At 46.5% G+C, this 18,087-nt stretch overlaps 1 protein-coding gene across 1 annotated transcript in view; it reads right to left on the bottom strand.

The window, feature by feature from the left end:
• Positions 1-222: 222 nt before the first annotated feature.
• The window catches only part of PLCH2 (phospholipase C eta 2), a 118,737-nt gene continuing 100,872 nt past the window's right edge, over positions 223-18,087 (bottom strand). The window contains exons 21-22 of the mRNA XM_083629049.1: positions 10,106-10,448; positions 223-4,866 (exon numbers count right to left, since the gene is read on the bottom strand). Of these exons, the coding sequence (XP_083485175.1) occupies positions 3,239-4,866; positions 10,106-10,448 (1,971 nt within the window). The 3' untranslated portion in view covers positions 223-3,238. The remainder of the gene's footprint in view (positions 4,867-10,105; positions 10,449-18,087) is intronic.

Raw genomic sequence — 18,087 nt, 5'->3', positions numbered from 1 at the left:
TGAGCAGGAGGTGGATACTTTGAAAGCACATTCCGCACCAAGAGATCTCCAGAACCTGGATCTGCCATTGGCGATGAGGAGAGAATAGGGAATTCTACACCTTCCACCAAAGCTTGCAAAGTTAGCTCCTCGCTGCCCATCCCAGGACCCAGGAGAGCTGGGTTCAAATCGCCGTTCAGCCCCAAAACGTCTTTAGTGGCAGATGAACCCCTCGGAAACAAATAGGTTAAATAATCTTTATTTTGAGTTGTGTCAGTTGGTTTTACAAATAGATTTTAAATTATTTGCAATATATATATATATATTTATATATATATTTATGTATATATAAGAAATATTACAAACAAACCGACAACAACAAAAAAACAACAACAACCCTTGACAAAAAAAACTCCCCCCCCCCTTTAGCCCTGTATAATAAGGGCCAGAAATTAAAATATGTTCTCTTTTTTAAAAAATAAAAAAGGTGTCTTGATAAATTCTTCCCTTGTTTTCTTCCTTGATAAAATGTACATCCATTGTAATAAATGATAGTGTGTGTGTGTGTTTGTTTGTTTAAAGCAAGAACTTTAAAAAGGTGGGCTTTTTCTGTTTAACTCTGAACAGAGTTAATGTTCTCTAATTTTGTTTAAAATATTTTTTTTTTTAAGTATTTTGCATGGCAGTGCAAAAACATACAGGCAAACAAACAAACAAAGGGGGTGGAAAGCAATAGGAAGTGGTCATTCCACAGGTGCTATGTACAGCTGACATTTGAAGCATCACAAAATTATTATTTTTAGCTGGCATTTCTGGGGGAAATAACTACTCTCCCCCTGCCCCCCCCCGAGTTATTATGGAGCTAAGCAAAGGCAATGAAAAACATTTTCCTGCCTGTTCTACGATTAGCTGCCTGAACCCCTTTTCCTAAATGAGTAGTTAAAACGGGAAAGAAAGAGAATTACTTGGACTTCCCTGAGGGTTCACACTTCCACTTGTCCTGCTCTGAAAAAGCACAAGCTTGAGCCGTTTCCCGCTTGTCCTGTGGCTTTCAGGGGTAAGGGGCAGCTTTTCCAAAGGGGTTGTGAAGTCCTCACCACTGGGAACAGCATCGGAAGACGCTTTATACTGAGCCAGACCACTGGCGCACTTCACTCAGTGGTCCATGCTGACCGGCCAGGGTCTCAGGCAGCGTGTCCTCCCTCCAGACTTCATCGGAGATGCTTGGGATTGAACCCGGGGCTTCTGCATGCCAGGCAGATGCTCTGCCACTGAGCTACGGCCCTTCCCTGAAGACGCAGGGTCATAGTAAGCTGCTTTATACTGAGTCAAATAACCGGTCCACCCATTGCCTACTGCTGATTGGCAGTGGTCCTCCAGAGTTTCAGAAGGTCTCTGGTCTTGCCCCAGCCCTAACCACAGATACTGGGGATTGACCCTGGAGCCTTCCTGCATGCAAAGCCACTGAGCTACAGCTCCTATAGCATCAAAAGTTCCACGACAGGGATGCTGGAGCCGTCAGGTCTTCGCAACTTCCAACACAGAAAGGAGACCTTACCTTCACCTACCGGACTAATGTGCAGATAGGAGTTCACTGAACTACTGGCTTTTGAACTTCATAGATGCTTCGAGAGGCTCAAAAAAACTTATCTCCAAAAAAAGAAAAGAAAAGCATGCTGTTTAGAAAACAAATTGAATGCAAACTTTCCATGCTGATTTTAAAAATGTGTGTATATTATCAGAGGTTAACGTGAGACAGGCTTGTGAGTGGATACATGCAAAAGCGAGAGAGGCTGGAAGTTAGGTGGAGTCGCCCATCTCTACTCCAGAGGAGGCTGACACGTTTGGGCAATTGGGCACTGAACCACTAACCTCTGTCTGCACTCAGGCAGAACCTGTCTTTCTGTCTTCCTACTGGGGATTTGAACCACCCGCCAGGCCAATGGGAGGTAGGGTCAGAGCCAACTCTTACTATTTTTGCTCCCCTCCTCCTTCTTCCTGCTGAGATCTACCAGGGGCATCACTGAAGAGGAGGAAGCTGACAGCTGGACCGGGTGGAAGTAAGAAGGCAATGCAGGCGAGAGCTGGCTGAGAGGCAGACTAAGGTTGACAGGGCAGTGCCCCGTTTGCCCTGATGGGCCAGCCTCCACTGGAGAAGAGGCAGAAGATTCCCACAGGCAAGCAGTGCAGGGAACAGGAAGCGAGGAAGGCCAAAATGGCTGGGGAATATGTCCCAAAGGCTGGAGACAGGCCATTGCAGTCACATACAATGAAAAAGTGTTAAAGGTAACATGCTAAAGACATGGCTGTCCACGGTGAGTACATTTCCCCCAGCTCTGCCCCAGAAAAACAATCAATCAATCAATCAATCAATCAATTAAGCAGGTCTTTCACACCACTCTCAGCTATACAGAAAAACAAGGGCAGAACAAGCGCCGGAGCTTTTGCATGTTCCAAATGCTGCTTTGGCTTCCGCAACTGAAGTCAGGCTGTAGCACAATGGTAGGAAATCTCAGGCATTTCTATCTGGACCTCAGGATTTGCCCCAGGCCACACAGCCTTTACTCAGACCACATCCCTCACTTTGCTCTGCTTTGCGAACCAAATATTTTTGCCTGGCTGGAATGTGCCCTTTAACTTATGCTTCTTGCTTGGATGGAGAGACTGAGGTTAGTGTGTGTGTGTGTGTTTGTAGAAACTAGCTCCACCCACTTTTGCCTTTTGCTCCACCCACCACAAGAACGTGGCCCTCAAAAGGTTGCCCAGAAGGGAATGTGGCCCTTGGGTTGAATAGAGTTTCCCCAACCCTGTTGTAGTAGCTTCAGTGGGAAGATTAAGGCAGCAACTGGCATCAGCTTTAAGTCCAACGCATATTGAAGACTCGCCTTACCAAGAAAAGAAAAAGGGGGAACTCAGACAGGAAGAGAGAATGGTCATGCAGATCCACAGACATGTTTCCCAGGGGAAATGGGGGGGCATCTTTGCAGGATCTATTCCCTTCCCCCAGGAACATTCTGGTTGCCCATTGCCCATATTGCATGCTACAAATTTGCATTATTAGTATAATTTTCCACACACATAAATTGTCCTTTGGAGGCTGGGAGCGGGAGGGGGAGAAGTGCTATCCTCGGACGAGGGCTCTTTGCGTCCTGTGCGTTTTATTAAAAATATATATGTGTGTGTATGGTTTGTTTGTTTGTTTTGTTGGTTTTGCTCTTACAGGAATGTAAACATCAAGCTTGTTCAGCCCTTCCCAGCGTTAGAGTTTGAAAATAAAGACGACTTCGGTGTCACGGTTCAAGTCAGCTTGGTTCTTGAGTGGGGATGTAAACAGGCCGGCGGAGGCCATGTCCATACAGGCCCCTTTGGTGAAGCAGCAGGCCCCTTCGGGGTTCCCTCGCTCCTCAATGGGGCTCCCCTTGTTCAGCGCCAGGCTCTTCAGCCTCTGCCTCTCCTGTGCCTGCTTGGCCCGGTTGGCGATGTACCTCACTCTGCTCTGGCTCCTGGATGAAGACCTTCGGAGGAGGCCCACCCCTTCCTCTTCCTCCTCGGACTCAATTGGCTCGAGGCTGGTAGGGGAAGTGATGTCGTTCTCCTGCTGGAAGGTGGTTAGCTTCTTCAGGCGCTCCGTGAGAGGGTCCAAGGGCTTTGCTGAGGACCTGGCTGCCGCACACTGCCGCTGCTCCCTCATCGACCGGGTGATGAAGCTCCGGCTGATGCTGCGGTACTTGCCCTCGAAGACGGACGTGATGTCATCCGAGGTCAGGTCACCAAGGCTTTTCGACTTGGCCTGGTCACTCTCCTGGCCTTTCGGCTTCAAGCAGGACTGCTTGAGGCTCTCCATATACAACCGGCTCCAGGTGTGCCTTCTGGGTAGGGATGGCAACCCTAGCTCGAGACCCTTGGCTAGCGGTCTAGGGCGCAGCTCATCCTCTGTGGCTTGGCCTGACCTCAAGTTGGGATTGGATTTGCTCTTGGTCACCATGGGCATTTCACGCCCGGAAGTGGCACTCGTGGACCACGGGCGTGCACCTCTCCTCTCGGGGATGACTTTGAAGTTCTCGTGCTGGATTCCAAGGTCTGGGAGGCTTTTGCGGGTGAGGTTGGGCATGGAGAGGTCTATGACCGTATCGTTGGAGGACATGCTAGAAGAGGAAGACATGCTGTCTCTGTGACTGCTGGAGTCCAGCTTGCTCCAGATACGGTCATTCACTGTGGCATCAGAGTACACTGCAGCTGCTGGTGAGAAGCCACCAGGAGACCTCATTGGAACTGAGCAGTCACAAAGGTTCTGCCCTTCGCTTTTCGACCTCCTCACTATCACACGAGACGTGTGGGGGACTGCGGCACCTTGAGTTACTTGGGGAGAATCTCGAGGTGAAGCTAGCGTGGTGCTCTCCACGTTGCATTGTTGCGGTTGCCTAGCTGCATTGCTGGCCTTCTCGTCCACTCTCTCAACATCCATCAGTTCTTCAAACATACCATCTCTCTTCTTCTGGCAACTATGGGTAGAATGAGGCCCAAGGTTGGCCAACGCTACATCATCCTGAGTTTGTGAACCAGCTTGACCTCTATCGCCTCCTTGTTTCTCGTTTCTCCTAACTTTTGGTCCCAGAATACTTGTGATGGTTGGGCTGGGAGCAAGGAACCTTCTGTCCTCCGAAACCACCACCGTGCGCTGCGGAAGAGGAACTCTCTGAAGCTGATCTGATGGGTCACGGGAATTATCAGGCACAGACCCTTCCTTGGGATCGCTAGCAGGAGCAGTGGGCAGAGAAAGGCAAAAAGGAGCAGGCTGGTCCTCATTGGCAACAAAGGGCTCTTCATTGATGGTCTCCAGGCTACATAATGAAGTGACTGACCTCTGCATTGAGAATTGGCGGACATCTGTAGGAAGAAGGAAAGCAGTGAATGAGACTGATCAGTTACCGAATGAATTCTTTTGCAGCTACAACTCTAATACATCAGACACAATACGTATAAGGTTGTATCCAACAAAATTATACTTCAAGTAGACCCATGGAAATTAAGGAACCTAAGTTAGTCATGTCCATTAACTTCAATAGGTCAGGCTAGCATTGGATTCAACCCACAATCCACAGAGAATAGATTCAAAACAGCTTGTTCATTGGAAGAATATCAGGTCGTTCTGGGTGATACATGCCTCTCCCTCATCTCAAACTGTCTCAGTGAATGGATAGTAAAAGCTGTGACTCCTCCCTACTCTGCCTGGTGCTCATACCTATTAGGGATGGGGGATAATTTCTGCTCATTTTGCATTTAAAGGCAAACTTACATAATTCACACTTTCTGACAAAATACACAAACTGAACCCAGCCCTCCACTCCAAATTTTGCGGTGCAGTTTTCCAGGCAAGTAATGTGCACGAAAATGAAAATAGGTGAAGTGTGCAGCTTGATGCATACATTGATGAAGATAACACACAAAAATGTGTTAAGGGAAATTGCTTTGCGAAAGTGAGTGCATTAGAATAAAAGGAAGGTGTCTCCCTCCATTCCCGGCTCCTCCTGCAGCGTAGTGCCCTACCAGAGGAGGTAGGCGGTGCATCTCTGTTTGCACATTGCATATAGAGACATAACACTCCTACCATCTCTTGCTTGACCTGGCTTCTCTGGTAAGCGTGCATGCTATAGGAAAGCACAAGAGGGTAGGATTTCCCCTATCCCGGGGGGCCACTAGGTGGCGCATCGGAAGATGGCTGACAATAACATCTCTCCGACCCACACGAGGTAATTTGGAGGCTATGATGGGGGTAATTAGCCTCCTTAACCCCCCCAGGATTGTGGGGGGGACGGCCCTTGCCTGCTGTGCCCTATACCACCCCCGAATTTGTGGGGGTGGGGGCACTAGGCACAAAGCCCTCCTGTGGGATTCTGGCACTCCTAGACGCCGTTGCAAGCATCTTCAAAAGAAACAATTTGGACAAGATAAATTGCACATGCTTCAAGGAAAAAGGGGAGTAAAGATTGCTGACAGAAGAGATCTCTGATAACAAGACAAGAATAAAATATGAGAAGATACGTCAAGATACGGTACGACAAATGACTGAGGGGGAAAAAAACCTGCCTTCCTTTTTCTTATGTGATTTAACAAGAATCCCCTCCCCTAATGAGTCAGAAATTAAGGACTTAAGCTGTGGATTTAAGGCTGTGTGGAGATAAACTTTCAAACCAAAGCAATGTTTCAAGATGAAGCTGGAAAGCTAAGAGTTTTGGAATGACGCAGTTAAAAATGCCGTCACCATTTTGGGAGGCATTGTTGGAGCTCTTGGGTCTGGGAGGAGAAAGAGAGAAATAGAGTTGTTTACATATCGTGGATCAACTCCTCAGTGGGACTTAAGAGCGACAAATGCCAAATTCATGATGGAAAGAGTGATGCTATCTACGAAGGAGATATATGGAAACCATCTGGACTTAGTGGAGGAACGGGAAATTCACACAGGATTATTATTTTGCTTATCGGCTTAAGGAGACTAACAGAAGAGATCGTAAAGGAAAAATAGAAATTATATGAACAAGATATGATGTGGAAACACCAAGATAAGACTGGATAGAATTATGAACTTTGTCTGGACTGATTGGGACTGATTTGGATTTTAACGCAGTAATAAGAAGATGATTTGAATCCCCCTTTGGATCTTGAAGTATGGGTTCCCCCAACAAAATTTAAAAATTTGGCTTTGTAATTTGGAATTATGTGATGTGATTTAATTTGATGTGATTGGCCAGTTAATAAAAATTATTATTTATTTTTTTTTAAAAAAGGATTTCCCCTATCCCATTCCTTTATTGTCCTGTGTGGGTTTGGTCTGCTCTGACTTCCAATGCTCCGGAATTTTGAACAAGGATGACTTCTAAAATTAGTGCAGGAATTTGAGCATGCACAGCTTGCCATAGCTTGCAACTCCTTTAGTTCTTGATGCACTTGTGCGTACCAAATTAAAAACAACAACACTACAGGAAGGTAATTTTTGATGCATGATTGTATCAAGATTCTTTCTGTGCTGTGTTTTACCGACACATGCATGCACTCCGACACACTGGCAAAACTCCCCACAAAAAAATAACGACTGATGCAATTGCGTATACGATCACATCAAATTGTCTTCTTGCAGTGTTTTACCAATGCACATATTGGGGATACTGGGGAGAAGGGGGTGGGAGAGGGTAAGGGAAACCATGAATGAACTGAAGGTTGTGGCAAACTTTTCATCTGCAGTGCTCTGTACTATAAATCTGAAAAATTAATAAATAATAATAAAGTGGAACTGAGGGTTCCTAATGAACTCTGGAAGCTTGTATGCTTGCCAGAGGCATCTGGTTGGCCACTCTGAGAACAGGATGCTGAACTAGATGGGTCATGCGCCTGATGCAGCCGGGATCTTCTGATGTTCTTAAGCAAAGGCATGGAATTCAGAATTCCAAACTCCAGGCTTATAATATTAGGATGAAGAGAATGCTGGAGGGATCAGTTCCCAAGTGCAAGACATGGGTGACCAAGTTTCCTTCCGTATGCATAATTCCTTACAGGTTAAGGTGGTGATTCCATAACTCTGGTTGCCAAAACTCCACATTGGCTATCAAAGGTTGCTTCCCCCACCCTCCAAGAAATCTCACATCAGCTGAAGACACGCACACACTCGCACATGCTTTGGGGAAACAGTGATAAGGGTGGCATCCAAGCCAACACATCTCGGCAGTGCAAGGAATTAAGTTTGCCCAATGGAACTTTCTCTCTTCTCTTGCTCTGCACACCCACTAAATGTGGAGTAGTGGTTTTTTTTGCCGGGGGGGGGGGGTACAGGGTGCGCGTGAGCAGAGGAGAAAGGCGAAGTTCCTTTGTGCAAGGGTAACATTCCTTGTGTTGACAGGATGTGTCAGTTGGATACCGCCCAGTGCCAGTAATATATTTCTTATGTAATCAGCATAACATAGGATTAAAAAAGGGGGGGTGAGTAAAGGCGAGGGGCTGAATCAAATCCATGCATGGCATTTTTTTCAAGAAATCATGCAGAAGTTGGGAAAGGGAAGCACAGAAAGATAAAGGAAGGAGGGGGAAATCAAGCAATACTGCACTTAAACCAGCGGCGCTCAACAGTTACCTGTAATTTGCTCATCCTTTCAGTTCTTAACTACAGAGACAAGAGATTGCATGTGGAATAATAGGACAGAACACAGGAGAAAAAAAACCACAGTTAGTTCAGGAAAGGGTGAACACAGGAGAAGGAATAAATTAGTAGGGAGAAGTAAGGGGGAATAAAATCCATTTGGATAAGCTTCTGGTAGGATCCTGAGAATTCTTTTTTTGACCAACCAGAGGTGTCCAGGCCAAATCGTTAATCAAGGGCGGTAAACCATTTGCCCACCATTCTAAAAACATGAATAAGAAGGGAGGATGGTTTTAAGTTGTAAGGAAGAGAGATCCCTCACGTTTTAATGCTATGTTTCTCATTTGGATTTTGTACAGAAGGATGAGTCTGGGAATGTTGGGCGTCAAATCCGTAACAGAAATAACTCAAATGCCTGGCCACTTGGGGCTACAAAAGGTGGCCCATTTTTTTTGTGGGCCACCTGGCTCCCAAAATCCACTGCTGTGTCAGGCCAACAGACTAGGTCATAGGAATCCACAAGCTGATGGTCCCCGATTTACGGTGCAATGTTGTGCCTTCTCTACTCAGAAGCAGGACCCATTGAGTTCAATGGAACTTAGTCCCAGTTAACTGCAGCCAAAGGCTACAATCCTATACACACTGGCACTGGAGCAGCTGGTCCCACTGAACTTAATGGGACTTATGTCTCTACGCAGACACACATAGGATTACTCTACATGCCGATTTGTGCTGCGACGCCTGCAAAAAGTATCACATTGAAACGAAACAAAAACAATTAATCAAATGAAACCTAAGATAAATTAGACTCCCAACCAAAGGGGATCTTCGTACCCATACTCAACATTTATACCAGGATCCTAGCATGTAATTGCTGGCAATACTGATAGAGAATTAGTTCTCTTGTTCCTTATTTCTGCATGATCCTCTGGTTGGACGGGAAAACAAATCTCAGAATCATACTTATGCATTACATGATTAAAACAAAGAGACAGAGATGCGCAGACAAACCACAAAAATCTACAGAAGGATTTGCTACACCGGCAATGATTTTGCACGTCACAGAAACCAATGCGCATCTAAAACTGAGCACATCTAGAAAGAACTGATGGCTGTGTGTGTGTGTGTGTGTGTGTGTGTGTTTTTACTCCCCTTGCCCACACTAAACGGAGAGCTACCACAGCAAAATTAAAACAAAGCGCAGGGACTTCTAAGGGGAAACTGAAATGACGACATGATCTAAAGCGGATGGATGGGGTGAAGAAGATCTGGTCTTACCAGTAAAGAATATAGGGGATTTACTTCGAATTTCCTCCAGTTTCTCAGCAAACAAGGCATTCATTTCCCTCTGAAGGGTGCCCGCCTGTTTTCTGGAGGTCTCGGACAAACGTTTGGGGAAGTCGGGGCTTCCGAGGCTCTCTAAGCTGCTGGAGCTGGAGGACATGGAGCCATTGCTGGTGGTGACCAGGTTGACCGTGCTTCCATATTTGCCACCGGGCTGGGCCTGCCACCTCTGCCGGGAATGGCCTTTCGCCCCGTGACATTTGGAGTCCCCGTTTTTCTTCCCTGAGGTCGCAAAGGGCTGGCAGGTCCTGGGCAGGTTATCGGCGCCAGCCCTGCACAGGCGCAGGTCTGGCTGCTGCGGCCTGGGCTGCTGCTCCTGGACCCCCCAGCTTTTAAGCTCTAACCTCTCCTCGCCTCCTGCCAGGCTGCCGTACTCATTACAGTGCGAAGCGTCGTTGGGGGCGGGCCGAGCGTCGCCGTGGTCGCCCCACTTGCACTCTAAATCGGGGCTCTCGTTCAGGCCTATCATGCACTTCATGCAGTTGGTGGCCACGCCGATCCTACCCGATCCATTGATGGCGCAGCGGGCAAAGACGCCCTGCTTCTCGCTAGGAGGCTCCTGCAGGCGGACCCGGTTGGACCTCCGGACCGGCTCGCTGAAGGTCGCGTCCCTTTGCGCGCGGCTTTCGCCCTTGCCGAAACTCTGAGCCTTACCTTTCAACCCTTTGCCTTGAGCCTCCCTGTGGACACCGTCTCTGAGAGAGGGTGCTGGGGACCCGCACTCGGGCTCTTGGTCGAAACGAGGGAGGGAGGAGTCGTCCTCCAGTTCGCGGTCCTCGCCGTCCCCTTGGGAGCCGGGGTCTTTGGTGTCGATTGCAATCTCGGGGAAGCCCTTTTTGGTTTTCTTCTGGGTCTTGGTGGGCGCGCTGGCAGTCCGCCGTAAAATGTGGCTGCTAAAGGAGTGTTTGCGGTTGAGTTGGCCAGCAGCATGACTGTCTAGAGAGGCCTGCTTTGGATTTCTGAGAAACAGGCCTTTTAAGCCCAGAGCTTGCTTGGCCTGGAAAAGAGAATAAGAGGGAAAGAAAAAAAAACACCCGTAACAGAAGATGTGCATTTCTCTCCCCCAGTGCGCAAAGAAACAAAAGGTTAGTGATGTGCAACGTGGTGTTATTAACCTCATGGGTAGCATCACCTATCCAGGTTGGGCTGGAAGACAGAATGAGGAGGAAGGTATGAGTTGCATGTTTTTGGTTTCACACTTCTGTCGTCCTGCTAGTCCCCCTCCCCAATCGACCCACCAGCCACTTCATTCTGGTTCATTAATGACACTTGCGTGTTTACTCATACAGCTTACATGCATGCTCACTGAGAAATGAAGCCCTGTTGGCGTCAGTGTTGCTTAATTCCAAGTACCTTTGGACTGGACAATTTATTGAGGGGGGACAGAGAGTGGTGGCCCACCCACCGTTTTCCAAAGGGATCTTCTGCCTTAGCCATAGCTAGCACTCTCACGAACCATGTCTTTTGCCTCCTGGAGGGGAGGTCCTGACCCTTGGGCTTCCTGCAGTCAGTCTTGTCCTTGTGCTTATGCTTACATCTTTTAATTACCAGGGTTTGCCTTCTCCAAAAATGGTTTCCTTGAAATGGCACTGCAAGCTGCCATTTGCTCAGAGGTAGCTGAAAAGGGCTAAGCCTGCCATTCTATGCATGCTTACCTGGGAGTAAGCCCCCCTGAACTCAATGAGGATTACTTCTGAGCAGACATGCATAGGATCGCACGGGGGGGGGGTACCCTCTCCAGTGGATTGGTAAGGAAGAGAACGAAGCATGTAATTAACTCTCATGTGATGAAAGTCTTTTTAGACACACCACACAACCTTTAGGCACTGGTGATGCATGGCTATTGCTGGGCATGTTCATAAGTTAGTGTATACACAGTAAACAAGCAAAGTCTTCATTTACACAGTCTAGTGCCCTTTACCCCTGAATGGCAAGGAATTCGTGGAGGTGAGCTCCCCATCTGTTCCACCCCGTTCAAGTTTTAGAATTTGGTAACACTGAAGGTGGGCACGTCATAACTTTTCAGACACTTGATGCTGATTTGAGAAAGCCAAGGTCGCTGCATGGTTCAGGCATTAATTTTCCACCTCTTCTCCACTCGTCCTACGGTGGTCTCCGGTCAATTGGTACGTTGCTTAATATTTGCGTCGCTTCAGAAATCTACAGCACCTTCCTGACCAGGAGTCAAAGTGAAGCAGGAGGCAAAACATTATAATACGTGCAACGTGAGCAACTGTGGCAATACCCAACTGCCTCCAAGTGTCTTAAAAGAAACACCTCCTACCTTCTGAACACAGTGTTCAACACCGCTACAGTCATTCCATGGACACTTGCCGATTTGCTGGTGAATGGCAGTTTCACTTGAAGCTTTCCACACACACACACAAAAAGGAGTCTGCTTCAAGTGTAGGATGTTGGGTGACTGCTTGGAACAGAACGAAGCTAACTCTAAGCTACTACGGCTTCACTGTTGAGCAGGAATGGGTGAATTTGACCATTTCATCTGCTCTCAAATTTAACATTTTCCAGTGTTAAGTTCGGTCCTCCACATTTCTACATCAGTTGGTCTTTTTCTAAAAGTTCACGTGAAAATTCAACAGTGTGAATTTCACCTAATATGCACATTTGCATGCAGTACTGCCTAATTTACACATATTGGCAAAAACCAGTTGGCAAATGCATTTTGGCATGTCATTTTCAGTCATATTTGCATTTTTATGCACACTTTGCTCTGGTACATATACCCTGCTTGGCTGGAGATCTGCACTGCAAAAATCTGAAGTAAGACGAATTTTGAAGGATGGTAGTTTTTGGTTCTGATACTGTTTAGGAAAGTGTAGATTAGGAAGGTTTGACTTTAAATGAGAAATGAGTCAAATTTCTCCCCCATTGCTGCTGTTGGAAGATGGGTATTTTTGGAGGAAGGTAGGAATAATTAATTCCTTGAGACTGTACATTGATTAGTTATCTATGTGTAGATAACTACACATAGTTGGGCTTGAAAGGAAATGGCAAATGGAATTAAAGGGTTGATCTAACTAAGCTCTACTTAAAGTAGACCCATTGAAATCCATGGACCTGTGATAGTCATGTGCATTCATTTTAATGGGGATACTCTGAGTAGAGCTAACATTGAATGCAACCTATAGAAGTCAAAGGACAGGTCTGTTACTCCAACATTTTCTCACTGGGGCTTTTTGCTACCTATCCTTTATTCTCCTGATCTGTAGGGATTCAACAAAATGGAAGCTACCAAATTTCAGACTGAAAAGCTAGCTGCTAATGGAGCAGCCCAAAGAAGCAAAAATTCAAAATACTGAGTCAAATTGGCAAGTGCATAGAATGACCATCCAAACAGTAATCAGACTTTGCAAATAATTTTAAACCCCTTGGGGCACAAACTTCAAAGGAGGGCAGGGAAATCTCTGTACACATATACATAAATAATGTGAAGTCTCCCACCCGCCCCACAAAGAAAGAAAAGTATCCCATTGATGTAATGAGGTGAAGTGTGCAGTGACGGCTCCCCCAGTTCAATCCATCTACACCATTTGATGCATCCCAGTGAGGCTAGCTAGTGACGCTTGAATCAAAACAAGCGATTCAAGGCCCCAAATCCAGTGCAAATTTGGTTGGAAGAAAAGAAAAGTCATTTAAGAAGAAGATCCAGCATATTTGAAAAAAAGTAACAGTGGGGGAACTGGGTTCTCCAAACATAGAGGGAAAGAAACAGCAACAGATTCCTGCTTATATCTGAAGGAGGATTTCCTCAAAAGATAGGAGATATCTGGGTGGGGGCGGTAGAATTGGCTCAACCAGAACTTCATCTCCCCCTTTGAAATTAGTAGATGGTGTCTAGTCCACGAATGAGGGTAAGTGATGGATGAGGGTAAGTGATGGACAGGGAGAGGGCAATGGAGGGGGTTTTACCCCTATAAAAGGATATATTTTATCCTGGATCTGCTTCATAAATGTAGAGCACTCTGGCTGTTCAATGGCCCGGCAAACGTTCCAGGAAATGTTGCAATCCATGTAATGAGTGGAAGATTTAATTTATTTATTTTCAGGAAGTGGAAGAAATAATAAAAAAGACAGCTAAATAAGGGGGGAAGGGAGAAGAAAACCACCGAATGTTAATGATGTTATTGGTTAGAGAAGCATGCAGAACGTGTCGCTAGGAGCGCACTACACCTTCCTGTGTTGGGAGGAGGAGGGGGGTACCTTCAAGGCGTCTAAATTTGCTCTGCTTCTAAAAGGAGACTTTTTTTGACACAGAGAAGTCCACTGAAATCACAAACAGACAGAAGTAAAAGGCAGAAAGTGAGACACCGAACAAGCTGAGGAGGCTACGCAAAGAGATAAAGGCAACATCGGGAGGGCGGTGGCAGTGGAAGGGGGCTGGAGAGAAGCCACACATGAGAAATTTGACAAGCAACACAGATAAGCTACGAGAGAGAGAGAGAGAGAGAGAGAGAGAGAGAGAGAGAGAGAGAAGCAATAGGAGGTAGTCATTTGGAGGTAAACATATGAAAAGCTTAAAAGGCAGAGTAGGAGGGCCCTGTGATTCCCTTGGAGTACAGAAAGTTATAATAGTGGACCAAGGAGCAGTCAGCTTTCTGAGGACCACAGGGTTGTCTCCCACCGAGTTCTACTCAGAGCAAACCCACCAAAATTAATGGACACAAGTAAGCCATGCCCATTAATTTGAATGGGCCTACTCTGAGTAAGACAGACTTTGGATGCAACCCAAAGCTTTCCTTTTTTTTTAAAAAAAGCACATTTTTTAAAAAGTGAATTACAACTAGGGATGGATGGAGCCATCAAAGTTCAGCCACTCGCAGTTATGCACAGGGGCAGGACCGAGTCCGTCCTGTTTCTGTGTGGATTTTCAAGAGGAAGGCCTTAAAAGTCTGCACAGAAACAGCAAGGTAAATAAAACATAATAGTAGAAGTACTTACGAGATGGGCTGGGGGGTGCTGTACTGCCTCTGTTCTTCTAAAAGAGATTTCTGGCCTTTAAACTCTCGGGGAGAACTGTTCACACACACAAAATACCCCAGGCTGCCTACACATCAAGTTCTGCTCCCCTCACCAGAGATTTGCTCTCTTGCATTTGAAGCATGTGCCCAGAAGCAGCTCTGACTATGGCCTGTGTGTGCCTGGATTAATCATCTTTATCATGTTAAAGGGCAGAAATCTCTTTGGACCGCCCCACAAAGGAGTCTGCAAGACTGTGGGTTCTGAAGTGGACCCACAATTCAACTGTGTGCAATATATATTAAGTGAATATATTCATGCACCATGAACTGGTTGGATTTAGTATGTGCCATTTTATATATTCTTATTTCTTCCATAAAGTATAACTAAATTAGGCTGGGGGAACAGCCTCGCAACTGGCGAGGATCACACAAATTGAAAGAGGATCTGGACCTGCTTCTACGTCACATGGAGGGTTTTGGGAGCAGGCTCACTAGCTGTAGGAGCAGCAAATGCCCTCTGGCACAATCAAGCCAGACAGCCCAGGTTGTGCCCTGGAGCTACTTCACAAAGAGGGCAGGGCCTTATGCGACACTGGACCCAGCCAGCTCAAACCATACATATTCTGCTTCCCATGACCCAGCCGAACCTAGTGGCAAAAATGAGATTGCACCCCAGAGATTGCCCGAGATGGCTACAGAGTTGGGAAGCAGGCCATGCAAACCCCAGCTGGGTTGAGAGAGCCCATGGCAAAGTGCCCACCTATGGTGTGTCTCCCCTATTAGCAGGCCCCTCTTCCACTGGAGAGCCATTAAAAAATAAAAATAAAATAAGAGAGAAATGGTGACCACCATGGCTTTTGGTGGTAGCCATCTTTCCCTTTGTGTGCCCTGCTCTCCCAAATATACACAACGCTCCAGAATGATTCTGGATGCGGGTGGTGCTGTGGGTTAAACCACAGAGCCTAGGGCTTGCCGATCAGAAGGTCAGTGGTTCAAATCCCTGCAATGGGGTGAGCTCCCGTTGCTCGGTCCCTGCTCCTGCCAACCTAGCAGTTTGAAAGCACGTCAAAGTGCAAGTAGATAAACACATACCACTCCAGCGGGAAGGTAAACGGTGTTTCCGTGCACTGCTCTGGTTTGCCAGAAGCGGCTTAGTCATGCTGGCCACATGACCCAGAAGCTGTACGCTGGCTCCCTCGGCCAATAAAGCGAGATGAGCGCCGCAACCTCAGAGTCGGCCACAACTAGACCTAATGGTCAGGGGTCCCTTTACCTTTTACCAGAATGATTCAACTTACAGGGCCATTCAGGAACCAGTCCAAAATGGCACCTGAGAGTCACTGAGTGCCAGAGGAGAACAGATAATGCTTTTTCTTCTTCTTCAAAAAATGGAGTCGAGGGTTAAGTGTCAGAGGTGGGCTATCCCAGGGCGCTTGGGCTCCAGCAGCAGCCTGAATATGCTTCATGGCTGATTTCTGCACATTGTACAGCTGCTAAAAGTGAAGGAGCCGACTTGGCTGTTGTTGTTTTAGGTCAACTGGCAAGTCTAGCCTTCAAAGTTAGCCATGGGAAAAGAGGGAATTCCGCAGATAAAGCATACACAGTGAAACAGCTGCCCCTTAAAGCCCCCTCCCCTCTTCTATACCTTCAAAAGCTGCTTATCAGAAATCCAGTAGCTGTATATCCCAGACGTAACTCCGCAAACTTCTCATCCCTGCCTCCTTTCACACTTAACTTCTAACCTCAGCCTACCTGAACTGTAAACTCTTCAAAACTGAGGCCTAATCTGTGAGAATCTTGCATAGCAACAAGCTTCTATATTTTCAGACTCCTAAAATCGGGTAGAAACCATTACCTAGCAACAGCAGAATAAGGAAATCCATTGACTAACACTGGCCAGAGAAGTGCCTTTTTAACGAAAGCTACACACCTGTTACACAACTCTTGGGTAAAAGCACATATATTTTCTCCCCCAAATTTGGCATGGACTGCCTTCAGACTTGCCTCTCCTACACTGCCCACCTTTGCACCAGTCTGTTGAGCAATTTTCAAACTCTAGAAGCCAGGGCAGGGAACCGGCTGGGCCAGATCTTTCTCTCCCCACAGCCAATGGGCCAACTTTGACAGATGAATAGGGCCCCCATCTGTCAATGATCTGATATCATAATTACATCAGGGGATTGACAGAAGGGTGGTTCCACCTGTGAGAATTTTTGCAGTCAAACATAACAATGCATATCTATGCTAGTTAGTGAATGAAAGGGTTAAGGGCCACAGAGCTGTAAATTTCTAGAGACGACGTGGCCTGATCATGCCTTCTCATCTTTGAGGAGGGAGAAAGTATTGTTTTGTTTCCTGTTCCTCTCTTTAATTTTTTGAACCATGCAAGCTGACCACATACATGAGGCTGGAGCTCCCTAGCCCAGTCTCCGTGTTTGAAGATACTTCCAGTATTCTGCAACCAAGAATACCTTGCGTGTGTTGTTTCTGCTGTAGCACTGAACAATGCATGAGTGAGATCTGTGACTACTGTAAGTAAAGCATTTAAACTTACTAAAGTTTGTGGTCTATTCAGTCTGAGAGGGGTAGAGACAGGAGAGCTCAATTGCAAGTGCTTAATACTGGGACATTTAAAGGTCTAACAATGTATATTTCCTATGCTTTCAAACACTGCATAGATCTGTGTTTTACACTTTGCTTTATCTCCCCTGTTTTGGCTAAAGAGTGAGTCAAGCCCCCCCCCCCCCCCGCTTTTTCAATTTAGGCAGTCAGCTGTTTTTTCTTTGTAGTTCCCCACACATGTGAGACTTAAGGATTAACTAGTATTCCCCAATGATTTCCCAACACTGCCAACAGGTCAACATTGGCCCACAGGATGTGTGTAAGTGAGAAGGTAGTGTCCAAGAAGGAATTAATTCCTCAGTTGATGTGCATGGAGTTCAATCACACTTTCTGCCAGGTTTGGAAGCGCAAAGCAATTTCCCATGGGGAACTGAATCAGCTTATGACATGAGCCACAGAACCTTCTGCCTCCTCACAATTTCTACTTTTTACAAACTCACCCTAATAAAACATTATCCCTGCCCTGGGTTGGTCTCCAGTTGTCCCAGGGTGGGGTGGCCTGATAGAGGTCACAGGGTGGGATCAGTAGGCTGTACAGAGCCCTACTTCATACTTATATCCAGCAAAAGGGATGACACTTCCTCTTCTTTAACTTTGATGGAACACAGCAGGGAGGAAGATGGGGACAAAAACCAGAATTAGTTGGCTCTGCTTGTCATGGGTCCACCTACTGTGAGCCTCTCTGCCTTCCACCCAACTAGTCCCAATAGGCATCAGCCATCACTGCTTGAACATCAAGTTTGGTTTAATATTCAGTGGGATGGATTTATGGTCTCATTAAGCCCCCCCCCTCAAAAAAGGTTTGTTCCTTAGCAAGATTAGAGCTATGAATTAACATATTGACTTCGCTTCAATAAAAACTGAAGCAGACAGAAATAGTAATGAGAAGCAACAAGGGGCAGGTAATAGATTTGAGAACACTGAGACGAGAAATAAAGCAATCAGCTTTGGAAATTGGAAGAAATTGGAAAGGTGGGGAGAGGCGCCAGGATGAGTCTGCAAGATACAATGGGGGTCTTTTGATGCTCTTAAAAG

Source organism: Podarcis filfolensis (genome assembly GCF_964270895.1).
Source record: "Podarcis filfolensis genome assembly, chromosome: 8".
Lineage (NCBI taxonomy): Eukaryota > Metazoa > Chordata > Lepidosauria > Squamata > Lacertidae > Podarcis > Podarcis filfolensis.
This window is presented reverse-complemented; position numbering and strand designations above follow the sequence as displayed.